We start from the raw sequence: 27699 nt of genomic DNA, 5'->3' as shown, positions 1-27699 counted from the left end.
CCGCACATCTTTGGACTGTGGGAGGAAACCGGAGCACCCGGAATAAACCCACTCAGACACGAGGAGAATGTGCAGACTCCACACAGACAGTCACCCAAGCCAGGAATCGAACCCAGGTCCCTGGATCTGTGAAGCAGCAGGGCTAACCCACTGTGCTACCGTGCCGCCCATGATAGGGAGTGGGATAGCTTGATCTTGGTTTCGGACAAAGCTCGGCACAACATCGAGGGCCGAAGGGCCTGTACTGTGCTGTACTGTTCTATGTAACTACGGACGGCACGGTAGCACAGTGGTTAGCACTGCTGCTTCACAGCTCCAGGGACCTGGGTTCGATTCCTGGCTTGGGTCACTGTCTGTGTGGAGTTTGCATATTCTCCTCGTGTCTGCGTGGGTTTCCTCCAGGTGCTCCGGTTTCCTCCCACAGTCCAAAGATGTGCGGGTTAGGTTGATTGGCCATGCTAAAAATTGCCCCTTAGTGTCCTGAGATGCGTAGGTTAGAGGGATTAGCGGGTAAATATGTAAGGATATGGGGATAGGGTTTGGGTGGGATTGTGGCCGGTGCAGACACGATGGGCCGAATGGCCTCTTTCTGTACTGTAGGGTTTCTATGATTTGGTTAGTTAGCACTGCTGCCTCGCAGCGCCAGGGACATGGGTTCGACTTCCGGCTTGGGTCACCGTCTGTGCCGAGTCCGCACCTTCTCCCCCGGTGTCTGCGTGTGAATTTCCTCCGGGTGCTCCGGTTTCCTCCCACAGTCTGAAAGACGTGCCCGGTTAGGTGCTAAATTCCCCCCTCAATTGTACCCGAACAGGTGCCGGCTTGTGGGGGATTTTCATTGCAGTGTGTTGCCTAAATAAACTTTAAAACCAGTCAGGCATCTCATTCCCTGCAAGTCCCCCAGCTCTGACCCATTGGGAATCTCCTGCTCCCAGGGCGGTGGTGGGGAGGTTTGCAGGAAGCATGCGGGTCCAAATGTATCAATCCAGCCAATCAGCCGCGCGAACGCAGAGAGCGACGTTCCAAAATGGAACGCGGCCCGGGAAAGGGGGGCGGGACCGCAGTGATTGACGGCGCCGGCGGCCAATCGGGGAGCGGAGGAGGCGGGGCCGGCGGCCAATGCTGGGGTTGCGGAGGGACTCCCTCCCCACTGCCTGCCTGCGGTTGTAACAATGGCGCTGCGGCGGTGCTGCTGGACGGTGCTGTTGGCCTTGTTCAGCCAGCGGCTTGTCCCCAGCCAGGGGGACTCGGGCACAGAGGAGTATCTCAAACGCGAGCACAGCCTGATGAAGCCCTACCAGGGTAAGAGCTACCCATTCCTCTGCTTGAGTGCAAAGCACTCAAATGAAATGCAATGGCCCCACCACCACTCCATTCCCCCCCCCCAGTGGTGGTCCTGGTAAAAATATCCAGGGAAGTGCAGGAATTGCAATCCACAGGTTTGCAATTCCCTGGATTTATATCACCCAGACAGACCTTGCTTCCACCACACTTTAGCACTGGTTGGCCAGATCACTTATTTATCTTAAAAAAAACAAAAGGGATATATAAGGTGGAGGGGTTTTGCAAATTGTGGGTGGCACAGTGGGTTAGCACTGCTGCCTCGAAGCGACAGGGACCCGGGTTCCATTCCCAGCTTGGGTCACCGTCTGTGCGGAGCCTGCACATTCTCCCCGTGTCTACGTGGGTTTCCTCCCACAGTCTGAAAGACGTGCTGGTTGGGTGCTAAATTCTCCCTCAGTGTAACCCGAACAGGCGCCGGAGTGTGGCGACTAGGGGATTTTCACAGTAACCTCGTTGCAGTGTTAATGTAAGCCGACTTGTGACACTCATAATTAAACTTAAAACAAAAAAGGGATTATAAGGTGGAAGGATTGCTAACTAAAAAGCAAAATCCCACAGCTGTCAGTTAAAACCTCGTAAGGATTTTTTTAAAGCAGATTTCCACTCCCATCTGACGAAGGAGCAGCGCTCCGAAAGCTAATGGCACTTGCTACCAAATAAACCTGTTGGACTTTAACCTGGTGTTGTTAAAACTCTTACTGTGTTTACCCCAGTCCAACGCCGGCATCTCCACATCATGAGTTAAAACTTCACCAGACAGCGATGAGCAACCTCTCTCTGCAAGGAGAGGACTTAAGGGGGTGACCTAATTACAATCATTTGATCTGCCTTCCTAGCAATAATAGAAACACAGTTTATTATTTTATTTATTTATTAGTGTCACAAGTAGGCATAACACTGCAATGAAGTTACTGTGAAAATCCCCGAGTCGCCACACTCCGGTGCCTGTTCGGGTACACTGAGGAAGAATTTAGCATGGCCAATGCACCGAACTAACATGTCTTTCGGACTGTGGGAGGAAATCGGAGCACCCAAAGGAAACTCACGCAGTCACGAGGAGAATGTGCAGACTTGGGACAGACCGTGATCCAAACCGGAAATGGAACCTGGGTCCCTGGCGCAGTGAGGCAGCACTGTGCCAAGGCGCTATGAGGCAGCACTGTGCCAAGGTGCTGTGAGGCAGCACTGTGCCAAGGTGCTGTGAGGCAGCACTGTGCCAATGCGCCATACCCTAATTAAGATTTCTTGATCTGTCTTCCTAGCAATAACATAAATGTGAGGTTATCCACTAGCAATAATAGGAAGACAGATTATTATCTGAATGGGTGTAAATTGAGAGAGGTGGATACTCAGCGAGACCTTGGTGTCCTCGTGCATCAGTCGCTGAAAGTAAGCGTGCAGGTACAGCAGGCAGTAAAGAAGGCAAATGGTATGTTGGCCTTCATAGCGAGAGGATTTGAGTATAGGAATAGGGATGTTTTGCTGCAATTGTATAGGGCGTTGGTGAGGCCACACCTGGAGTATTGTGTGCAGTTTTGGTGTCCTTATCTGAGGAAGGATGTCCTTGCTGTAGAGGGGGTGTAGCGAAGGTTTACCAGGCTGATTCCTGGGATGGCATATGTAGAGAGACTAAATCGGTTAGGATTATATTCGCTGGAGTTCAGAAGAGTGAGGGGGCAGCTCACAGAATCTTATCAAATTTTTACTCTTAAGGATTAAACGGTAGACTCAGAAAGATTGTTCCCAATGTGGGGGAGTCCAGAACTAGTGGTCATAGTTTGAGGAAAAGGGGTAAACCTTTTAGAACTGGGGTGAGGAGAAATTTCTTCACCCAGAGGGTGGTGAATGTGTGGAATTCACTCCCACAGAAAGTAGTTAAGGCCAAAATGTTGTGTGATTTCTGGAACTTGCTGCTGGGGGAGATAGTGGAAGCAGATATGATAGTGACTTTAGGGGGCGTCTAGACAAATACATGGATGGGAGTTGATGGGATACGGTCCCCGGAAGGCTCAGGGGCTGTAGCTCAGTTGGGCGGTATGGTCGGTGCAGGCTTGGAGGTCCGAAGGGCCTGTTCTTGTGCTGTGATGTTCTTTGTTCTTTGTCATTTATATTAATGATTTGGATGAGAATTTAGGAGTTATAGTTAGTAAATTTGCAGATGACACCAAGATTGGTGGCATCATGGACAGTGAAGAAGGTTATCTAGGATTGCAACTGGATCTTCATCAATTGGACCAGTGGGCTGATGATTGGCAAATGGAGTTTCATTTAGATAAATGTGAGGTGATGCATTTTGGTAGACCGAATCAGGGCAGGACTTACTCAGTTAATGGTAGGGCGTTGGGGAGAGCTATAGAACAAAGAGATCTAGGGATACAGGTTCATAGCTCCTTGAAAGTGGAGTCACAGGTGGACAGAGTGGTGAAGAAGGCATTTGGCATGCTTGGTTTCATTGGTCAGAACATTGAATACAGGAGTTGGGACGTCTTGTTGAAGTTGTACGAGACATTGGTAAGACTATACTTGGAATACTGTGTGCAGTTCTGGTCACCCCATTATAGAAAGAATATTATTAAACTAGAAAGAGTGCAGAAGAGATTTACTAGGATGCTACTGGGACTTGATGGTTTGCGTTATAAGGAGAGGCTGGATAGACTGGGATTTTTTTCTCTGGAGCGTAGGATGCTGGGGTATGATCTTATAGAGGTCTATAAAACCTCGTAAGAGTTTTTTAAAGCAGATTTTTTAAGCAGATTTCCACTCCATCTGACGAAGGAGCGGCGCTCCAAAAGCTAATGGCACTTGCTACCAAATAAACCAGTTGGACTTTAACCTGGTGTTGTTAAAACTCTTAATGAGGGGCATAGATCAGCTCGATAGTCAATATCTTTTCCCAAAGGTAGGGGAGTCTAAAACTAGAGGGCGTAAGTTTAAGGTGAGAGGGGAGAGGTACAAAAGGGTCCAGAGGGACAATGTTTTCACACAGAGGGTGGTGAGTGTCTGGAACGAGCTGCCAGCGGTAGTAGTAGAGGCGGGTACAATTTTGTCTTTTAAAAAGCATTTCGACAGTCACATGGGTAAGATGGGTACAGAGGGATATGGGCCAAATGTGGGCAATTGGGACTAGCTGAGGGGATTTAAAAAAAGGGGTGGCATGGACAAGTTGGGCCGAAGGGCCTGTTTCGATGCTGTAAACCTCTATGACTCTGAAGAAATTAGAAATAGCTCTTGGGGCTAAAGGGATCGAGAGACATGGGGGGAAGGTGGGATCGGGACATTCGATGATCAGCCATGATCATAATGAATGGTGGGGCAGGCTCAAAGGGCTGAATGGCCTCCTCCTGTTTCTAGTCACTATGTTTCTATCAGACTGGACAGAGAGATGAGCATCTTCACTTGCTGGGAAAGGCAAAATTACAGGCAGCAACATGAATTAAATAGGGACTTCAGAAGAAATGTCTTCAGCTAGCGTGTTTAAAACCTAGAGTCAAGCTGTGAGGGGTGGCACAGTGGTTAGCACTGCTGCTTCACAGCGCCAGGGACCCGGGTTCGATTCCCGGCTTGGGTCACTGTCTGTGTGGAGTTTGCACATTCTCCCCGTGTCTGTGTGGGTTTCCTCCGGATGTTCCGGTTTCCTCCCACAGTCTGAAAGACGTGCTGGTTAGGTGCATTGATCCGAACAGGCACCAGTCTGTGGGGCATTTCACAGTAACTTCATTGCAGTGTTAATATAAGTCTTGTGACTGATAAATAAACTTTAATATTTGCCCAACCCTAATTGCCTCCTGAAGGAGGTGGTGGTGAGCTGCCTTCTTGAACCGCTGCAGTCCGTGTGGCGTAGAGTTCTGTTAGGGAGGGAATTCCAGGATTTTGACTCAGCGGGGAGAGATGGAATGAGTTGCCCCCTTCTACATTAGCTCCCTTCACTGCTCAGGGCTCTTTGTTCCTTTATCTCTTGCAGGTGTGGGAGCATCCGGTTCCGGCACTCACTGGGATCTTCACGGAAACACAATGGTGACCTCTCACTTTATTCGACTCACTCCCGATCTTCAGAGCAAACAGGGAGCGATCTGGAATCGCGTAGTAAGGGCTGATTTGTTACTTACTTTAAGCCTTGTTGTGAGAAGCCGGTTAAACACAGGGACACATTCTGCACCAACCTCCGTCGCAACAGGGCAGTTGCAATCTGGACTGTATAGGGAAAATGCTGGGAAAACTCAGCAGGTCTGGCAGCGTCTGTGGAGAGAGAAACAGAGTTAACGTTTCGAGTCCAACTTGGCGCCTCTTCAGAACTGGAAAGATGATATGGGTTTTGGGCTGTTCAAAAGAGGGAAGGGCAGGTCAGAGGTTAAATGACAAAGATAAGGAACAGTTGACAAAAAGTGGGAATGATAGTGTAAAAGTCTAAGGCTGTGGTGCAGAGTGTTCTAGGTGTTAATGGCAGAACAAAGGTCAGTGCTGTCTGAAAGCAAAATAGAATGTGTTTTTGTTCGTGGGACATGGGCGTCGCTGGCTGGCCAGCATTTATTGTCCATCCCTAGTTGCCCCTTGAACCCCTTGGGCTCATGTGCCCAACTAGACCATTCGTTTGTATCCCTCCATCCCCAGTCTGTTCATGTGGCTGTCTAGATAAGTCTTAAACGATCCCAGCGTGTCCGCCTCAATGTACACCTCTATTAGATCTCCCCTCATTCTCCGTCTTTCCAGGGAGAACAAGCCCAGTTTACCCAATCTCTCCTCATAGCTAAGACCCTCCATACCAGGCAACATCCTGGTAAACCTTCTCTGTACTCTCTCCAAAGCCTCTACGTCCTTCTGGTAGTGTGGCGACCAGAACTGGACGCAGTATTCCAAATGTGGCCTAACCATCGTTCTATACAGCGGCAACATCATATGCCAACTTTTATATTCTATGCCCCATCCAATAAAGGCAAGCATGCCATATGCCTTCTTCACCACCCTCTCCACCTGTGCTGCCACCTTTAAGGATCTGTGGACTTGTACACCCAGGTCCCTCTGTGTGTCTATACTCCTGATGGTTCTGCCATTTATTGTATAGCTCCCCCTTACATTAGATCTACCGAAATGCATCACTTCGCATTTATCTGGATTAAATTCCATCTGCCATTTCTCCGCCCAATGTTCCAGCCTATCTATATCCTGCTGTATTCTCTGACAATGTTCATCACGATCCGCAACTCCAGCAATCTTTGTGTCGTCCGCAAACTTACTGATCACACCAGCTACATCTTCCTCCAAATCAGTTATATATATCACAAACAGCAGAGGTCCCAGTACAGAGCCCTGTGGAACACCACTAGTCACAGACCTCCAACCGGAAAAAGACCCTTCCACTGTTACCCTCTGTCTTCTATGGCGAAACCAGTTCACCACCCATCTTGCGAGCTCACCTTTTATCCCGTGAGATTTAACCTTTTGCACCAGCCTGCCATGAGGGACCTTGTCAAACGCTTTACTAAAATCCAAATAGACGACATCCACAGCCCTTCCCTCGTCAATCGTTTTTGTCACCAAGGTGGTGGTAAGCCGCCATCTTGAATCGCTGCAGTCCGCGTGCTGTGAGTTGACCCACAATGCCGTTAGGAAGGGAATTCCAGGATTTTGACCCAGCGACTGCGAAGGAACGGCCGATATATTTCCAAGTCAGGACGGTGAGTTGCTCGGAGGGGAACTTGCAGGTGGTGGTGTTCCCCATGTGTCTGCTGCTCTTGTCCTTCGAGATGGAAATGACCATGGGTTTGGAAGGTGCTGTCTAAGGATCTTTGGTGAATGATTGCAGTGTATCTATAGTACACACTGCTGCTACTGAGCGTCGGTGGTGGAGGGAGTGAATGTTTGTGGATGGGGTGCCAATCAAGCGGGGCTGCTTTGTCCTGGATGGTGTCGAGCTTCTTGAGTGTTGTTGGAGCTGCACCCATCCAGGCAAGTGGGGAGTATTCCATCACACTCCTGACTTGTGCCTTGTAGATGGTGGACAGGCTTTGGGAAGTCTGGAGGTGAGTTACTCTCTGCAGTATTCCTAGCCTCTGACCTGCTCTTGTAGCCACTGTGTTTATGTGGTGAGTCCAGTTGAGTTTCTGGTCAATGGTAACCCCAAGGATGTTGACAGTGGGGGATTCAGTGGATGGTAACACCATTGAATGTCAAAGGGCAGTTGTTAGAGAGTCTCTTATTGGTGATGACCATTGCCTGGCAGAAAAGGCTTACCGCTGTCTGACAGTAAAACCAGAGGAACAAAATACAGACTGGCACATCGGGGATTGGTGGGGGATTAAAATGGAGGACAGAGTTCATGGTTCAAAGTTGTTGAACTCAGTGTTACAGTCAGAGGGCTGCAAAGTGCCTAATCAGAAGATGGGATGTTGTTATTCCAGCTTGTGTTCGGCTTCAATGGAGCATTGTTGTAGCCTTGTTACAACATGGGTTAGATACAGAGTAAAGCTCCCTCTACACTGCCCCCCATCAAACACTCCCAGGACAGGTACAGCACAGGGTTAGATACAGAGTAAAGCTCCCTCTACACAGTCCCCATCAAACACTCCCAGGACAGGTACAGCTTGGTGTTAGATACAGAGTCAAGCTCCCTCTACACTGTCCCCATCAAACACCCCCAGTACAGGTACAGCACGGGATTAGATACAGAATAAAGCTCCCTCTACACTGTCCCCGTCAAACACTCCCAGGACAGGTACAGCACGGGGTTAGATACAGAGTAAAGCTCCCTCTACACTGTCCCCCATCAAACACTCCCAGGACAGGTACAGCTTGGGGTTAGATACAGAGTAAAGCTCCCTCTACACTGTCCCCCATCAAACACTCCCAGGACAGGTACAGCACGGGGTTGGATACAGAGTAAAGCTCCCTCTACACTGTCCCCATTAAACACTCCCAGGACAGGTACAGCACGGGGTTAGATACAGAGTAAAGCTCCCTCTACACTGTCCCCATCAAACACTCCCAGGACAGGTACAGCACGGGGTTAGATACAGAGTAAAGCTCCCTCTACACTGTCCCCATCAAACACTCCCAGGTCAGGTACAGCACGGGGTTAGATACAGAGTAAAGCTCCCTCTACACTGTCCCCATCAAACACTCCCAGGACAGGTACAGCATGGGGTTAGATACAGAGTAAAGCTCCCTCTACATTGTCCCCATCAAACACTCCCAGGACAGGTACAGCACGGGGTTAGATACAGAGTAAAGCTCCCTCTACACTGTCCCCATCAAACACTCCCAGGACAGGTACAGCACGGGGTTAGATACAGAGTAAAGCTCCCTCTACAATGTCCCTATCAAACACTCCCAGGACATGTACAGCATGAGGTTAGATACAGAGTAAAGCTCCCTCTACACTGTCCCCCATCAAACACTCCCAGGACAGGTACAGCACGGGGTTAGATACAGAGTAAAGCTCCCTCTACACTGTCCCCATCAAACACTCCCAGGACAGGTACAGCATGGGGTTAGATACAGAGTAAAACTCCCTCTACACTGTCCCCATCAAACACTCCCAGGACAAGTACAGCACGGGGTTAGATACAGAGTAAAGCTCCCTCTACACTGTCCCCATCAAACACTCCCAGGACAGGTACAGCATGGGGTTAGATACAGAGTAAAACTCCCTCTACACTGTCCCCATCAAACACTCCCAGGACAAGTACAGTACGGGGTTAGATACAGAGTAAAGCTCCCTCTACACTGTCCCCATCAAACACTCCCAGGGCACAGACCAAAGGATGAGATTCTGGAAACGATATCTGCGGGATTTCCACTAAATCCACTGGCAGTGTATTTTACTTGTGGTGTTGTTCAGTGTTGAATATTTCCAGAGTTTAACGACATGATGTGTGCCTACAGGCCTGTCTAATGCGAGATTGGGAGATGCAGGTCCACTTTAAAGTTCATGGCCAAGGGAAGAAAAACCTGAATGGTGACGGATTTGCAATGTGGTATACCAAAGAGCGCATGCAGCCAGGTACAGTATGTGATCTGTAACCCCTTAAAGAAAAGCGGCCAGCTGTTACATGTATTAGGATGTATTGGAGGGCATTTTTCTTGCAGCCAAAACATACCTTTTATAGAGTACATAGGGGAGAGGGTGCAGAGTGTGGTGTTACAGTCTTGGCTGGGCTGTGAGAGGGATCGGCTTGACGCGCGGTGGGTCCATTTGGGCATCTGTTGGCAGCGGGGAGGAGGCTGTTCTTGGGTTGGTTGGTGCGTAATCTCAGACTTTTGTATCTTTTACCCGATAGAAGAAGGTGAGATCAAGCAAACCTCTGAATCTCATTGATAACATGTTACCTTCCCTCCTGCCATTTCCAATACATTATTTCTTGGAGGAAAGCTCCATTGTGCTTGCTGGTAGGATTACTGAGAGATTGTTCCCCCTAGCTGGGGGGAGGAGGTTCACAAGAATGAACCCAGGAATGAAGGGTTTGTCATATGAGGAGCGGTTGTGGACTCTGGGCCTATACTCGATGGAGTTTAGAAGGATGAGGGGGGATCTTATTGAAACTTACAGAATACTGAGAGGCCTGGATAGAGAGGACGTGGAGAGGATGTTTCCACTCGTGGGAGAGGCTAGAAATCGAGGGCATGTCCTTGGAGTGAAGGATTGCTCCTTTAAAACAGAGATGAGGAGGAATTCCTTCAGCCAGAGAGTGGTGAATCTGTGGAACTCTTTGCCGCAGAAGGCTGTGGAGGCCGGGTCATTGAGTGTCTTTACGACAGAGATAGATAGGTTCTTGATTAATAAGGGGATCAGGGGTTATGGGGAGAAGGCAGGAGAATGGGCATGAGAATCATTTGAACCATGATCGAATGGCAGAGCAGACCTCGATGGGCCGAGTGGCCTAATTCTGCTCCAGTATCTTATGGAATTTACTTTGAATACAAATTCTTGCTCAGCCTTGAACGAATGAGAGAGGACAGAGATAGCATTAGACACCCCCCCCCCTCTCTCTCAGCCGCCCCCCCCCCCGCCCCCGAAAGCTTAATGCCAAAGCAAAATAGTGTGGAAGCTGGAAATCTGAAAGGAAACATTGCTGGAAGCATCAGCAGCTCAGGCAGCATGTATGGGGAGAGAAATCGTTAATGTTTCAGGACAGAACTGGGAAAGGTTATAGAATCATAGAATCCCTACAGTACAGAAGGAGGCCATTCAGCCCATCAAGTCAGCATCGACCACAATCCCACCCAGACTTTATTCCCGTAGCCCCACATATTTACCCTGCTAGTCCCCCTGACACTAAGGGGCAATTTAGCACGGCCAATCCACCTAACCCGCACATCTTTGGAGTGTGGGTGGAAACCGGAGCACCCGGAGGAAACCCACGCAGACATGGGGAGAATGTGCAAACTCCGCACAGACAGTGACCCAAGCCGGGAATCGAACCCGGGTCCCTGGAGCTGTGAGGCAGCAGTGCTAATCACTGTGCCACCGTGCCGCCCTCTAATTCATAGCCTCACCCACTCCTTGTCTCTGTAATCTCCTCCTGCCTATCTCTGCATTTCTCCAATTCCGACCTCTTGATCATCTGCCCGATTTTAATCGCTCCACCATTGGCAGCCTTCAGCTCTGGAATTCCCTGCCTCCATCTCTCCGCCTCACTTTCCTCCTTTGGAACACTCGCAGATAGCTTGGGTCATCTGACCTCATATCTCTTTTATGCAGCTTGGGGTCACAGTGGTTAGCACTGCTGCCTCAGCACCAGGGACCCGGGTTCAATTCCCGGCTTGGGTCACTGTCTGTGCGGAGTCTGCACGTTCTCCCCGTGTCTGCGTGGGTTTCCTCCGGGTGCTCCGGTTTCCTCCCGCAGTCCGAAAGACGTGCTGGTTAGGTGCTAAATTCTCCCTCAGTGTAACCCGAACAGGAGTGTGGCGACTAGGGGATTTTCACAGTAACTTCATTGCAGTGTTAATGTAAGCCTACTGTGACGCTAATAAATAAATTTAAAATCTTGTTTTATTCTGGTCCTGTGAAATGCCTTGAGATGCTTCCTTATATTAAGAGCGCTGTATAAATCTAAATTGCTGTTGCTTGAGTGTTTGCTTGGGCAAGTTACCCAAAGGCAACTGTTTCCCCTGTGCGAGCGGCCTTCCAATGTCAACTTAGTGCCTTCGAGAGATCATTGGAAAGTTGGAGAGAGGGGGTGTAGTGTCAGATTGGAGGTACTGCTTTCTGCTGTTTACTGAAGATATTTCCCTCTTCAGGTACAGTGTTCGGAAGCAAGGATCTGTTTTCCGGATTGGGAATATTCATGGACACGTATCCAAATGAGGAGAAGCAGCAGGAGGTGAGAGTCTGGGGCTGCAGCCCACATTCCGATAACGTACAGTTCTTAAATGCGGCAGCTCTCTTGTGTTACAATGTTAGGCATCTTCTATCAGGGGCATTTATCGGAGTTAGGCTTAGTGCGGCGAAGGGTCTATCGAGTGCTGCGGAGTAACCAGAATCTGGCCCATATCAGAATCCGTTTCCTTCCGGGGCATGTTAATGCAGTCGAGAGAATAACATTTAGGCACAGTGGTTAGCACTGCTGCCTCACAGCGCCAGGGACCCGGGTTCGATTCCCGGCCTCGGGTCACTGTCTGTGCGGAGTTTGCACATACTCCCGCTGTGTCTGCATGGGTTTCCTCCGGGTGCTCCGGTTTCCTCCCACAGTCTGAAAGACGTGCGGGTTAGGTGCTAAATTCTCCCTCAGTGTAACCCGAACAGGAGTGTGGCGACTGGGGGATTTTCACAGTAACTTCATTGCAGTGTCAATGTAGCCATGATGTGAGATGTCGACGTTGGACTGGGGTGGGCACAGTAAGAAGCCTCACAACGCCAGCTTCAAGTCCAGCAGGTTTATCTGGAATCACGAGCTTTCGGAGCGCTGCTCCTTCCTCACTCACCTGATGAAGGAGCGGTGCTCCGAAAGCTCGTGATTCCAAATAAACCTGTTGGACTTTAACTTGGTGTTGTGAGACTTCTTGCAATGTTAATGTAAGCCGACTTGTGACCCATCCTGAGCTCCCAGTCCAGCCCTAGCCTTGGACTCACATTCTTTGAGTGTTGAACACTGGAGCCAAGCTGACTCTCAATAGTAACGAGGAGGAGGAAAGGATTTTTGCAAGCTTGAGCACAGGAATGGGGGGATGTGAGGAGTGGGAGTTGGCGAATCTTCATTTCAAATACAGCGAGGCAGCATTATTGACAAGAGAAGCCTTAATTGTGAGGATAAAATGGTGCAAAATCATAGAATCGACAGTGCACAAGGAGGCCACTCGGCCCATCGAGTCTGCAGCAATCACAATCCCAGCCAGGCCCTATCCCCATACATTTTACCCTAGCTAGTCCCCCTGACACTAGGGTCAATTTAGAATCATAGAATCCCGACAGTGCAGATGGTGGCCATTCGGCCCATCGAGTCTACAGCAACCCCACCCAGGCCCTATCCCCGTAACCCCATGCATTTTATCCTAGCTGGTCCCCCTTGACACTAAGGAGCAATTTAGCACGGCCAATCCTCCTAACCAGCACGTCTTACGGACTGTGGGAGGAAACCGGAGCACCCGGAGGAAACCCGCGCAGACACGGGGGAGAGAATGTGCAGACTCCGCACAGACAGTGACCCGAGCCGGGAATCGAACCCGGGTCCCTGGCGCTGTGAGGCAGCAGAGCTAACCCACTGTGCCACCCGTGCCATGCAGAAATGCAGAGAACGGTCCACGTGAAGGAAAATCTGCTACGAGGAAATGAAATAATGATTTATGAGTCTGATTTGACACGCATTCTGTGCTGTCTCGTGATCAAGCTAGTTCTCTGTTCAAAGGATACACTGTTTTGTTTGATTGTTTTTTAACCCAATGCCAATTGCTGGATAAAATCTCAGTGTAAAGGTTCCCTTCCTACCTCTCGCTGGCAATGGGATTGGGTGAACCCGCATCACGATGAATGAAACTGTACATCAAGTTTTGAAGTGGTCGGCCGTGCATTATGGTGGACATGGGTTTAGTGAGGGGACAGTTTCATGAAAGGCAGCCATAGAACAGTACAGCACAGTACAGGCCCTTCGGCCCTCGATGTTGTGCCGAGCTTTATCTGAAACCAAGATCAAGCTATCCCACTCCCTATCATCCTGGTGTGCTCCATGTGCCTATCCAATAATCGCTTGAAAGTTCCTAAAGTGTCCGGCTCCACTATCACAGCAGGCAGTCCATTCCACACCCCAGCCACTCTCTGAGTAAAGAACCTACCTCGGACATCCCTCCTATAATCTCCCTCCATGAAACTTATAGTTATGCCCCCTAGTAACAGCTACATCCACTCGAGGAAATAGTCTCTGAACATCCACTCTATCTATCCCCCTCATCATCTTATAGTTTTATAGACCCTATAAAACTCTATAAAGTTCAGGTATAAAGCTCTATAAAGACCCTATAAAGTTTTATAGACCCTATAAAACTCCCATCCTACTCATTTGAGATTCCACAGGACATCTGTGGGAGAGAAGACTGAGCTCAGCAGGGGATCGGCCAGGGGGCCAGGAAAATTAGCAGCACCCTCACTAGACAGGCTGTCTTTGCATATACATGAAATAGATAGCGCAGACAAAGGTGGATGTTTCACTATATCAATAGATCACAACTTGCTGACAGCACCAAAACTGTAATTAAGACACGATTAAGTGACCATTGTCTGAATGGACGTTCCATCTGTCCACCACTAAAGATTATGACATTACCAATGGGACGTGATTAAACAACTATTTTCTCAGGCATACCTAGTTGTATCATATGTAAATAATTTACCGGTGTGCGTGACTAGAAACAATTATCTTTACTAGAAGTTGTAAGAAATGCCCTATAAAAATAGGCTGACTGTAAACAATTGAGCGGAGCAGACTGAAGAAGCCTTGGGGATCGGTCACTCGTGAGCGCTGTATCCGAATGTGTCATGTGGGCGGGCACAGTGGGTTAGCACTGCTGCCTCACAGCGCCAGGGACCCGGGTACAATCTCGGCCTCGGGTCACTGTCTGTGCGGAGTCTGCACATTCTCCCCCGGGTCTGCGTGGGTTTCCTCCGGGTGCTCCGGTTTCCTCCCACAGTCTGAAAGACGTGCTGCTGAGGTGGATTGGCCATTGCTAAATTCTCCCTTAGTGTCAGGGGGTTTAACAGGGTAAATATGAGGGGTTATGGGTATAGGGTCTGTGTGGGATTGTGGTCGGTGCAGACTCGATGGGCCAAATGGCCTCCTTCTGCGCTGTATGGTTTCTATGATTCTATATGCGCCCGAGATTCCACGGGGCACCTTGCAATTCACCGAGAATGAATTTTCCAGAATTCTCTTCCCATCCTCACAGTATTCACAAATCTCTCTGAGATCACTTTTCAGAACCGAACAGGGTCCTCGGGGTGGGGACTGACCAGAACTATATGGTTCGATCAGTCCTGATCCACTTCTGTTGGCCGGCACGGTAGCACAGTGGGTTAGCACTGCCGCATCACAGCACCAGGGACCCGGGTTCGATTCCCGGCTTGGGTCACTGTCTGTGCGGAGTCTGCACGTTCTCCCCGTGTCTGCGTGGGTTTCCTCCGGGTGCTCCGGTTTCCTCCCACAGTCCGAAAGATGTGCTGGTTAGGTGCTAAGATTCTCCCTCAGTGTAACCCGAACAGGAGTGTGGGGACTAGGGGATTTTCACAGTAACTTCATTGCAGTGTTAATGTAAGCCTACTTACGACATTGATAAATAAACATTTTTAAAAACCCAGTTGGACTTCACCTGTGGCAAAAATGGAAATGAACTAATTGGAATAAAATGCTAAAGATCTCTCCATGCCCCAAGTCATTTCCTGATTAGAAACATAGAAAACTACAGCACAAAACAGGCCCTTCGGCCCCACAAGTTGTGCCGAACATATCCCTACCTTTTAGGCCGTAGAAAACTACAGAGTTTTAAATGTATTACTGGCCTCCCAATTAGTTATTGCGGATTTCATAGAATCCCTACTGTGCAGAAGGAGGCCATTCGGTCCATCGAGTCTGCACCGACCACAATCCCACCCAGGCCCTATTCCCGTAACCCCATACATTTACCCTGCTAATCCACCCCCTGACACTAAGGGGCAATTTAGCATGGCCAATCCACCTAACCCGCACATCTTTGGAGTGTGGGAGGAAACCGGAGCGCCCGGAGGAAACCCACGCAGACACGGGGGTGTGAAAGTGCAAACTGTACACAGGCAGTGACCCGAGGCCGGAATTTGTTCTGTTACGGAATAGCCTCACCGGGAAACGGGGAGCTCGGGGCTAACGTACGGGGCAGAGCAGCTTCTGGGGCTGTGAAGCGAGTCCATGTGTTTGCTCAGTGTTGTAAACCCGTGGCCATTCTCTGTGGCGGAAAATGCGTGCCACTTGGATGGATGATTGAAAGCAATGATGAGTTATTGAAATACCTGTTTTATCTCGTTGCTACTGTTTGGCATTGTTTCCGGGGGATGTCCAGGCTAAGAAGAGGAGATATTCGTCTACTAATCAGGTAGTCCTTGTATTCTGATCTCCATGGCTTCACTTCCTTTTCTGTTTGTGTTTAGCGTTCTGCTGTATTTAGCATTAATTTCCTTTCTCATCATTATTGGCCCAGCCAACCGATTAGTTTCCCGTGTATAGACTTTGCGTTGTGTCTTGTGGTTTGATGTTTTTTTTTGCCTCTTGTCATCCGCTATCTTTGGAGGTCTCTTCACTCCCCCTCCCACCCCCCCCCCCCAATGGTACAGAGGAATCCCTGCTTCTGACGGAGGCATCTCCTTCAGAGTTCATAAAGTCAGAGGGTTGCTTTGACAGAGGGGCAGTGCGGTGCTCTGTAGAGGGGATGCGGGAAAGAGTTTGAAAGCTCGAGGGTCAAGCCATCAGCAAGCTATCGTGACAAGGATGCAGAGATCCTTCAGCACGATCTGGACAGGTTGGGCGAGTGGGCAAGTCAATGGCAGATGCAGTGTAATTTGGATAAGTGTGAGGTTATTCACTTTGGAAGCAAAAGCAAGAAGGCAGATTACTTTTGCGTCCCTGCCTCTGTACGCTAACTCGGTTCTGAACCAGAGCACTTGCCCACCGAGTTCCTCCAGGAGACACGTCTTTGATGTGGTCTGTCAGATCCTTATTTCAAATTGTTGGTTATGGTAGAGCTGCAGGTCACAGCAGCTGAACAGAAACATAGAAGATAGGAGCAGGAGGAGGCCATTCGGCCCTTCGAGCCTGCTCCGCCATTCATCACAATCATGGCTGATCGTCCAACTCAATAGCTTAATCCTGCTTTCTCCCCATTACCTTTGATCCCGTTCGCCCCAAGTGCTATATCCAGTCGCCTCTTGAATACATTCAATGTTTTGGCATCAACTACTTCCTGTGGTAATGAATTCCACAGGCTCACCACTCTTTGGGTGAAGAAATGTCTCCTCACCTCCGTCCTAAACGGTCTACCCCGAATCCTCAGACTGTGACCCCTGGTTCTGGACTCCCCCCACCATCGGGAATATCCTCCCTGCATCTACCCTGTGCAGTCCTGTTAGAATTTTATAAGTCTCTATGAGATCCGCCCTCTGAACTCCAGTGAAAACAATCCTAACCTCGTCAATCTCTCCTCATACATCAGTCCCGCCATCCCCGGAATCAGCCTGGTAAACCTTCGCTGCACTCCCTCGAGAGCAAGAACTTCCTTCCTCAGAAAAGGAGACCAAAACTGCGCACAACCAAGGCCCTGTATAATTGCAACAACACATCCCTGCTCCTGTACTCGAAACCTCTCGCAATGAAGGCCAACATACCATTTGCCTTCTTTACCGCCTGCTGCACCTGCATGCTTACCTTCAGCGACTGGTGCACAAGGACACCCAGGTCCCTCTGCACACTCCCCTCTCCCAATTTACAGCCATTCAGGTAGTAATCTGCCGCCTTGTTTTTGTTTCCAAAGCGAATGACCTTTTGCATTTATCCAAATTATACTATATCTGCCATCGATTTGCCCACTCACCCAACCTGTCCAGATCGTGCTGAAGGATCTCTGCACCCTCGTCACCCTCCCACCCAAACTTTTGAGATGTTACATTTTGACCCCTCATCCAAATCATTAATATATATTGTGAATAGCTGGGGTCCCAGCACCGATCCCTGTGGCACCCCACTAGTTAGTGCCTGCCGATTTGAAAAGGACCTATTATTAATCCCTACTCTTTGTTTCCTCTCTGCCAACAAGTTTTCTATCCATCTCAATACACTTCCCCCCGCAATCCCATGCGCTTTAATCATGCCTCAGTAACTAGCCGAATGATGCTGTAACTGTTCTGCGATCGAGGTTCGGCATGAGAGCGATCCCCCTTTCCTTTCTGTCAGATTGGAAAGCGGAGGGCTGGGACTACGGTCGGAAGGATGTTGCAAAGCATGCTGGACTCCGCCTTCACGTACTGACGTTTTTTTTTTCTTTGCCCCCTCAGAGGATTTTCCCCTACATCTCGGCGATGGTGAACAACGGAAGCCTTTCGTACGACCACTCCCGCGACGGGCGGCCCACAGCCATCGGAGGGTGCACCGCCCTGGTGCGCAATCTCAACCACGACACTTTTGTGGTGATCCGGTACCTGAAGCGGAGGCTCACGGTGAGTGCTGCTGGCGGCGGAACCAACGTCTCCGCGGTCCAACCGAAATACGCGCCTTCCCAACTCAACTCCCTGTCGGGCTGTGGCACGTTCCTCATTCGGGCCACCGTTCTTCCTGTGGGCACCTGGGAAGTTGGCGTCGGAGCAGAATCGAAAGACCAAATGGCCTACTCCTGCTTCTAGTTTCCATGTCACCGCACAGCCCTCCCTCACTCTCAATCTGTCCTCGCCCTGTGAAAATTTTCGGATCGCTGTCAAAGCTTTTTCTCTCCTCAAAGAGGACAGATCCAAGAATGCCCAATTTCAAAGGAAGCAACAATTTCTACTGTGTGAGAAGAGGGTGCTGATTGGTTGGCAAGTCGACTCTGGTCGAGCTGTTGCCATGGAGAATGCGCCAGGGAACTATTGACCTCCATACTTTTGCTGAATTTTTAAAAAAGGGGGAATACCAAGACATGTTCCAAAGATGGTTGGGTTGATTGGCAAAGCTAATCATAGAAGAATCATAGAAACCCTACAGCACAGAAAGAGGCCATTCGGCCCATCGAGTCTGCACCGCCAACAATCCCACCCAGGCCCTACTGCCATATCCCTACATATTTACCCACTAATCCCTCTAACCTACGCATCTCAGGACACTAAGGGCAATTTTAGCATGGCCAATCAACCTAACCCGCACATCTTTGGACTGTGGGAGGAAACCGGAGCACCCGGAGGAAACCCACGCAGACACGAGGATTGCCCCTTAGTGTCCCGGGATGCATAGGTTAGAGGGATTAGCCGGGTAAATATGTAGGGTGATGGGGTTAGGGTCAGGGTGGGATTGTTGTCAATGTGGACTCGACGGGCTGCACTGTAGGGTTTCTGATTCTATGATGTTCCTACACCCTGGGAGTTGAGAAGAATGAGAGGTGAAACAATGGAGGCGGGAGGGAGGTGGCGTTGACAGAGTGGACGCTGAGGGTATATTTCCCAGTCCATCACGCAAACCAGCCTCCCATCCATTGACTTCATCTACACTTCCCGCTGCCTCGGGAAAAGCAGCCAGCATAATTAAGGACCCCTTCTCTCTTCCACCTTCTTCTGTCGGGAAAAAGATACAAAAGTCTGAGGACACGTACCAACCGACTCAAGAACAGGGCGACACGGTAGCACAGTGGTTAGCACTGCTGCTTTACAGCTCCAGGGTCCTGGGTTCGATTCCCGGCTCAGGTCACTGTCTGTGTGGAGTTTGCACATTCTCCTCGTGTCTGCGTGGGTTTCCTCCGGGTGCTCCGGTTTCCTCCCACAGTCCAAAGATGTGCGGGTTAGGTTGATTGGCCAGGTTAAAAATTGCCCCTTAGAGTCCTGGGATGCGTAGGTTAGAGGGATTAGCGGGTAAATTAGCGGGTAAAAAAAAAAGGGATTAGCGGGTAGGGCCTGGGTGGGATTGTGGTCGGTGCAGACTCGATGGGCCGAATGGCCTCCTTCTGCACTGTAGGGTTTCTATGATTTCTATGAACAGCTTCTTCCCTGCTGCCATCATATTAAGTTGATTGTTCCCTACGCCCTAGCTGTAACGCTGCATTCTGCACTCTCTCCTTGCCTTCTCTATGAACAGTATGCTTTTCTTGTATAACGCGCCAGAGACAATACTTTTCACTGCATACCAATAAATCAAATCAAATCAGGGAGGTTATGATTCAGTTGTACAGGGCAATAATGAGACCACATCTGGAGTATTGTGTACAGTATTGGGTCTGCTTATTTATGGACAGATGTAAGTGTGTTTGAAGCAGCGCAGGGAAGGTTTACCAGACTAATACCTGGAATGGTATGAGGGAAGGTTGGACAGGCTTGGCTTGTGTCTGCTGGAGTTTGGAGAGTAAGAGGCGACTTGATTGAAACATGTACAATCCTGCGGGGTATTGACAGGGTGGATGTGGAGAGGATGTTTCCTCTTGGGGGAGAATCTTAAACAAGGGGAGTCACTGTTTAAAAATGAGGGGGCGCCCATTTAAGACGGAGTGGCTCTGCCTCGGGAAAGCAGCCAGCATAATCACGGACCCCACGCACCCCGGACATTCTCTCTTCCACCTTCTTCCGTCGGGAAAAAGATACAAAAGTCTGAGGTCACGTACCAACCGACTCAAGAACAGCTTCTTCCCTGCTGCCGTCAGACTTCTGAATGGACCTACCTTGCACTAAGTTGATCTTTCTCTACACCCCAGCTGTGACTGTAACACTACATTCTGCACCCTCTCCTTTCCTTCTCTATGAACGGTATGCTTTGTATAGCACACAAGAAACAATACTTTTCAATGTATCCCAATACATGTGACAAATCAAACAATGTGTGTGTTCATAGAATCCCTACAGTACAGAAAGAGGCCATTTGGCCCATCGAGTCTGCACCGACCACAATCCCACCCAGGCCCCATCCCCACAATCCCATGCATCTACCCTAGCTAGTCCCCGCTGACAAGGGAGGATTTAGCACGGCCAATGCACCTAACCTGCACATCTTTGGACCGTGGGAGGAAACTGGAGCACCCGGAGGAAACCCAGGCAGACGCGACGGGGGGGAGAGAACGTGCAGATTCCGCAAGACAGTGACCCAAGTCGGGAATCGAACCCGGGTCCCTGGCACTGTGAGGAAGTAGTGCTAACCCACTGTGCCACCGCCCCTTGGGGCACATCCCCCTCATTCCTGTGCTCAAGCTTGCAAACCAACTATTCAAATAGGTTTCTGGGCCCAGCTTTGTGTGAAGAGCATTCATTATGGAGGGCTTTATTGGCCATCCTGTCGGCAGGAGCACAGAGGAAACCTTTGAAGAGACCTTGGTGTCCTCGTGCATCAGTCGCTGAGAGTAAGTGTGCGGGTACAGCAGGCAGCAAAGAAGGCAAATGGTATGTTGGCCTTCATAGCGAGAGGATTTGAGTATCAGGATAAAGATGTTTTGCTGCAATTGTATAGGGTGTTGGTGAGGCCACACCTGGAGTATTGTGTGCAGTTTTGGTGTCCTTATCTGAGGAAGGATGTCCTTGCTGTCGAGGGAGTGCAGCGAAGGTTCTATATTATAGAGATTCGATCCAACTCCGCAAACCATCAGTTGCTCCCAGGCGAGAACATGGAACACAGTGGCATGGTTGGATTGCCAAAGCATTGCGAAGATGGCAACACTGATTCCTGGGATGGCAGGTCTGTCATATGAGGAGAGACTAAGTTGGTTAGGAGTAGAAGAACGTTTGAAGTTTACTTATTAGTGTCACAGGTAGGCTTACATTAACACTGCAATGAAGTTACTGTGATAATCCCCCTAGTCGTCACACTCCAGCACCTGTTTGGGTACACCGAGGGAGAATTTAACATGGCCAATGCACCCTAACCAGCACGTCTTTCGGACTGTGGGAGGAAACTGGAGCATCCAGAGGAAACCCACGTAGACACGGGGAGAATGTGCAGACTCCACACAGACAGTGACCCGAGCCAAGAATCGAACCTGTGTCCCTGGTGCTGTGAGGAAGCAGTGCTGACCACTGGGCCACCAAAGTTCTGATGTGGAGATGCCGGCGTTGGACTGGGGTGAACACAGTAAGAAGTCTCTGTAACCTGGTGTTGTGAGACTTCTTACTGTGTCCACCAAAGTTCTAACAGGGTTAGAAAGGGTAGATTCAGAAAGAATGTTCCTGATGGTGGGGGAGTCTAGAACCGGGGGTCATAGTTTGAGGATAAGGGGTCAACCTTTTAGGACTGAGGTGAGGAGAAATTTCTTCACCCAGAGGGTGGTGAATGTGTGGAATTCACTCCCACAGAAAGTAGTTGAGGCCAAAACATTGAGATTTCAAGAAGAAATTAGATATAGCTCTTGGGGCTAAAGGGATCGATGGATATGGGGGGTGGGGGGGGGGGGGGGGGATCAGGATATTGAATTTGATGATCAGCCATGATCATGATCCCTGAAAGTTGGCACCCAGGTTGATAGGGTTGTTAAGAAGGCGTACGGTGTGTAAGCTTTTATTGGTAGAGGGATTGAGTTTTGGAGCCAGGAGGTCATGCTGCAACTGTACAAAACTCTGTTGCGGCCGCATTTGGAGTATTGCGTACAGTTCTGGTCGCCGTATTAGAGGAAAGATGTGGAAGTGTTGGAAAGGGTGCAGAGGAGATTTACCAGGATGTTGCCTGGTATGGTGGGAAAATCGTATGAGGAAAGGCTGAGGTTGTTTTCGTTAGAGAGAAGAAGGTTAAGAGGTGACTTAATAGAGGCATACAAGAGGATTAGATAGGGTGGATAGTGAGAGCCTTTTTCCTCGGATGGTGTTGGCTAGCACGAGGGAACATAGCTTTAAATTGAGAGGTGAGAGATATAGGACAGATGTTAGAGGTAGGCTCTTTACTCAGAGAGTAGTATGGGCATGGAATGCCCTGCCTGCAGCAGTAGTGGACTCGTCAACATTAAGGGCATGCAAATGGTTATTGGATAAACATATGGATGATATTGGAATAGTGTAGATTAGAGGGGCTTTAGATTGGTTCCACTGGCCGGCGCAACATCGAGGGCCGAAGGGCCTGTACCGCGCTGTAATGTTCTATGTTCTATGGTCAAAATGAATGGTGGAGCAGGCTCCAAGGGCCAAATGGCCTCCTCCTGCTTCTAGTTTCTATGTAGAACTGACTGTTTGTCCTTTTCAGGTCATGATTAATATCGAAGGGAAGAATGAATGGAAGGACTGCATTGATATTCCGGGTGTCAAACTGCCGCTGGGTTATTACTTTGGGGTCTCTTCAGCCACTGGCGACCTGACGGGTATGTTACCTTTCTTACACCTTGCACTGTGTGGGGTTGTCGGGAAAGTGCTCGATAAGGGGGAAAAGGAAAGAACCGGCACTTATATAAGGCCCGCCATGATTGCGCAATGTCCTAAAGTGCGCCACAGCCAATCAAAAACGTTTCAGTGTGGCAGCTAAGTACTGCACAGTGAGCGCCCAAACACAGCCATGTGATGGTAAGATCATCTGTTCACTTGTCATGTGGATTGAAGAATGGTGGTACTAAGGGAGTGTTGCACTGTCGGAGGTAGGGATAGGACATTGGGGAGCACTCCCCAGTGGGGCGGCACAGTGGTTAGCACTGCTGTCTCGCAGAACCAGGGACCCGGGTTCAATCTGGCTCGGGTCACCTTCTGTGTGGAGTTGCATGTTCTCCCTGTGCCTGCGTGGGTTTCCTCCGGGTGCTCCGGTTTTCCCCCATACTCCATAGATGTGCAGGTTAGGTGGATTGATCATGCTAAATTGTCCCTTAGTGTCCAACGATGTGCAGGTTAGGTTGGTAGGCCATGCTAAATTGCCCCTTAGTGTTCAAAGATGTGCAGGTTAGGGGGATTGGCCATGTTGAGTTGCCCCTTAGTGTCCAAAGATGTGTGGGTTAGATGGATTGGCCATGCTAAATTGTCCCTTAGTGTCCAAAGATGTGCGGGTTAGATGGATTGGCCATGCTAAATTGCCCCTTAGTGTCCAAAGATGTGCAGGTTAGGTGGATTGGCCATGCTAAATTGCCCCTTAGTGTCCAAAGATGTGCGGGTTAGATGGATTGGCCATGCTAAATTGCCCCTTAGTGTCCAAAGATGTGCAGGTTAGGTGGATTGGCCATGCTAAATTGCCCCTTAGTGTCCAAAGATGTGCGGGTTAGATGGATTGGCCATGCTAAATTGCCCCTTAGTGTCCAAAGATGTGCAGGTTAGGTGGATTGGCCATGCTGAATTACTCCTCAGTGTCCCACGATGTGTAGGTTAGGAAGATTAGTGGGTTAAATACGGGGGTATGCTTGTGGAGTTACAGGGATAGGGACCTTGATAAGGTGCTTTATTGTAGAGTAGGTGCAGACTTGATGGGCCGAATGGCCTCCTCCTGCACTGTAGGGATTCTATGATTTCCTGAACTCATTCCTCTTCAAAATAGCACTGCGGGATTTTGTATGTGTGTCTGAGGGAGTAAATGGGGTTTTAGTTTAATGTCACCTCCGACAGTGCAACACTCCCCTTATTACTGCACTCAGAGTGGAGTGTCAACCTGGAGTGGCACTTCACCCCACAACCTCCTGACTCAGAGCCTCAGTGCTGCCCACTGAGGCACAACTAACTCTTTCGAGAGATGGGTTGATGGGAGGGTTAGTATCCGTGAAGGATGAGATCCAGTGGGCTGAAGGGTCGTCTTCACCCAGTGTTATCTTCTTCATCTCGAGGTATATCCAGGCTTGGGCTGACAAGTGGCAAGTAACATTCGCGCCACACAAATCCAGGCAATGACCGTCACCAATAGGAGACACTCTAACCATTGCCCCTTGACGTTCAATGGTGTCGCCATCACTGAATCCCCCACTGTCAACATCCTTGGGGTTACCATTGACCCGAAACTCAACTGGACTCACCACATAAACACAGTGCCTACAAGAGCAGCTCAGAGGCTGGGAATCCTGCGGAGAGTAACTCACCTCCTGACTCCCCAAAGCCTATCCACCATCTACAAGGCACAAGTCAGGAGTGTGAGGGAATACTCCCCACTTGCCTGGATGGATGCGGCTCCAACAACACTCAAGAAGCTCGACACCATCCAGGACAAAGCAGCCCCGCTTGATTGGCACCCCATCCACAAACACCCACTCCCTCCACCACCGACGCTCAGTAGCAGCAGTGTGTACCATCTACAAGATGCACTGCAGCAATCCACTGGAGATCCTTAGACAGCACCTTCCAAACCTGCAACCACTTCCATCTAGAAGGACAAGGGCAGCAGATACATGGGGAACAGCACCACCTGCAAGTTCCCCTCCGAGCCACTCACCATCCTGACTTGGAAATATATCGGCCGTTCCTCCCCAGTCGCTGGGTCAAAATCCTGGAATTCCCTCCCTAGCGGCATTGTGGGTCAACCCACAGCACGTGGACTGCAGCGATTCAAGATGGCGGCTCACCACCACCTTCTCAAGGGGCAACTAGGGATGGGCAATAAATGCTGGGCCCAGCCAGCGATGCCCATGCCCCACGAATGAATAAAAAACAAAGTGAGGACTCATGTTGGCTGTTGTCAGCGAGGGGTATCAGGAATAGCCTCAGAAGGATACGTGAATCAGGATTCCACTCCTGTTTATTCCTGTTGGAAAGTACACACAAAGCTGTTTCCTCCAGCATCAGATGGTCTGGATGGAATATAAATACTGTGGCTGTGTGAGCTGGTTAGAGGCTGAGAATTCTGTGGGCAGTAACTCCCCTCCTGACTCCCCGAAGCCTGTCCAAAGAGGCACAAATCAGGAGTGCGGTGGGACACTCTCCACTTGCCTGAAGAAGTGCAGCTTCAGTAATATTCAAAACCTGACACCATCCAGCAGATTACTTTCATAAGTGGGGCGGCACGGTAGCACAGTGGTTAGCACTGCTGCTTCACAGCGCCAGGGTCCTGGGTTCGATTCCCGGCTTGGGTCACTGTCTGTGCAGAGTTTGCACCTTCTCCCCCTGTGTCTGCGTGGGTTTCCTCCGGGTGCTCCGGTTTCCTCCCACAGTCTGAAAGACGTGCTGGTTCGGTGCTAAATTCTCCCTCAGTGTAACCCGAACAGGAGTGTGGCGACTCGGGGATTTTCACAGTAACTTCATTGCAGTGTTAATGTGAGCCTACTTGTGACTAATAAATAAACTTTAAAACTATAGTCACACCCCATCAACCACCCTGAAACATTCACTCCTTCCACCTACGACGCACAGTGGCAGCCGGTGTACCATCCGCCAACAACTCACCAAGGTTCCTTAGACAGCTCCTTCCAAACCCATGACCTGTAGCATCTAGAGGGACCAGGGCAGCAGATACATGGGGAACAGCACCACCTGCAAGTTCCCCTCCGAGCCACTCACCATCCTGACTTGGAAATATATAAGAATGATCCCTGGAATGAAGGGTTTGTCATACGAGGAGCGGTTGAGGACTCTGGGCCTATACTCGACGGAGCTTAGAAGGATGAGGGGGGATCTTATTGAAACTTACAGGATACTGCGAGGCCTGGATAGAGTGGACGTGGAGAGGATGTCTCTCCTAGTGGGAGAGACTCGGATCTGAGGGCGCAACCTCAGAGTGAAGGGACACTCCTTTTAAAGCTGAGATGAGGAGGAATTTCTTCAGCCGGAGGGTTTGGTGAATCTGTGGAACTCTTTGCCGCAGAAGGCTGTGGAGGCCGGGTCGTTGAGTGTCTTTAAGACAGAGATAGATAGGTTCTTGATTAATAAGGGGAGCAGGGGTTATGGGGAAAAGGCAGGAGAATGGGGATGAGAAAAATATCAACCATGATTGAAGGGCGGAGCAGATTTGATGGGCCGAGTGGCCTAATTCTGCTCCTGTATCTTATGGTCTTGTGTCGGCCGTTCCTTCACTGTCGCTGGGTCAAAGTCCTGGAATGTCCTCCCTAACAGCACTGTGGGTGTATCTACACTACAGGGACTGCAGTGGGTTCAAGAGGGCAGCTCACCGCCACCTTCTCAAGGGGCAATTAGGGATGGGCAATAAATGCTGGGCACTTGCCAGTGACGCCCATAACCCAAATTGAAGAAGTGAAGTATTGCTGGCTGTGTTGCCTTCACCTGCTCAGATGAAATAGACCTTCAGTGGGAGCGGTAAGCTGATGGGGAGCTTAGAATCTTCCTTGTTCCTTTCCCTGTAGATAATCACGACATTATATCGGTAAAAGTCTACCAGCTGACGGTGGAAAGGACACCCGAGGAGGAGGAAGAAGATGAAGTGCTGGTTCCAAGTGTCGATAACCTGAGCCTACCGGAAGGTAAGGAAACTTGTCCCACTATTGAACCCGCTCCCGCCACCCTTCTGGGCAGCGCGCTCCAGATCTCCGCTCGCTGTCTCCCACCGTTTTTTCTTGCCATTTATCTTATGGCGAGACTTCAAAGGGAAAAGCGCTGGAAATACTCGATGGCTCTGGCAGGAGAGGGGAGCAGAGCTACCGTTTCAGCCCTGCAGCTCCCACAACACTCGAGAAGCTCGACGCCATCCAGGACAAAGCTTGATTGGCACCCCATCCACAAACACTCACTCCCTCCACCACCGACGCTCAGCAGTGTGTACCATCTACAAGATGCACTGCAGCAACTCATCCTTAGACAGCACCTTCCAAACCCATGACCACTTCCATCTAGAAGGACAAGGGCAGCAGATACATGGGGAACACCACCACCTGGAGGTTCCCCTCCGAGCCCCTCACCATCCCGACTTGGAAATATATCGGCTGCTCCTTCGCAGTCGCTGGGTCAAAATCCTGGAATTCCCTCCCTAACGGCATTGTGGGTCAACCCACAGCACGCGGACTGCAGCGATTCAAGATGGCGGCTCACCACCACCTTCTCAAGGGGCAACTAGGGATGGGCAATAAATGCTGGGCCCAGCCAGCGACGCCCATGTCCCACAAATGAATTTTTAAAAAACGTTTGATCAAAGAGTACTAGACTCTTTTATTCATTTACGGGACGTCACTGGCTGGGCCCAGCATTTATTGCCTACCCCTTATCACCCTCCATTTCAGAAGTCATTTGAGAGTCAACCACATTGCTGTGGGCCTGGAGTCACATGTAAGACCAGGTAAGGACGGCAGATTTCCTTCCCTAAAGGACATTAGTGACCCAGATGGGTCTTTACGACAATTGACACTGTTAGGCTTTTAATTCCTGATTTT

General features: G+C 49.8%; 1 protein-coding gene across 2 annotated transcripts in view; it reads left to right on the top strand.

Annotated features, from left to right (window-relative positions):
• Positions 1-1152: 1152 nt before the first annotated feature.
• The window catches only part of lman2la (lectin, mannose-binding 2-like a), a 34012-nt gene continuing 7465 nt past the window's right edge, over positions 1153-27699 (top strand). The window contains exons 1-8 of one of the 2 annotated variants that reach the window (XM_078239283.1): positions 1153-1299; positions 5303-5424; positions 9220-9337; positions 11575-11657; positions 15853-15885; positions 17837-17998; positions 22671-22785; positions 26680-26796. In XM_078239283.1, the coding sequence (XP_078095409.1) occupies positions 1170-1299; positions 5303-5424; positions 9220-9337; positions 11575-11657; positions 15853-15885; positions 17837-17998; positions 22671-22785; positions 26680-26796 (880 nt within the window). In that variant the 5' untranslated portion in view covers positions 1153-1169. The remainder of the gene's footprint in view (positions 1300-5302; positions 5425-9219; positions 9338-11574; positions 11658-15852; positions 15886-17836; positions 17999-22670; positions 22786-26679; positions 26797-27699) is intronic. The other variant, XM_078239284.1, reaches the window with a different exon arrangement.

The sequence above is a fragment of the Mustelus asterias genome, chromosome 22 (genome assembly GCF_964213995.1).
Source record: "Mustelus asterias chromosome 22, sMusAst1.hap1.1, whole genome shotgun sequence".
Classification (NCBI taxonomy): domain Eukaryota; kingdom Metazoa; phylum Chordata; class Chondrichthyes; order Carcharhiniformes; family Triakidae; genus Mustelus; species Mustelus asterias.
This window is presented reverse-complemented; position numbering and strand designations above follow the sequence as displayed.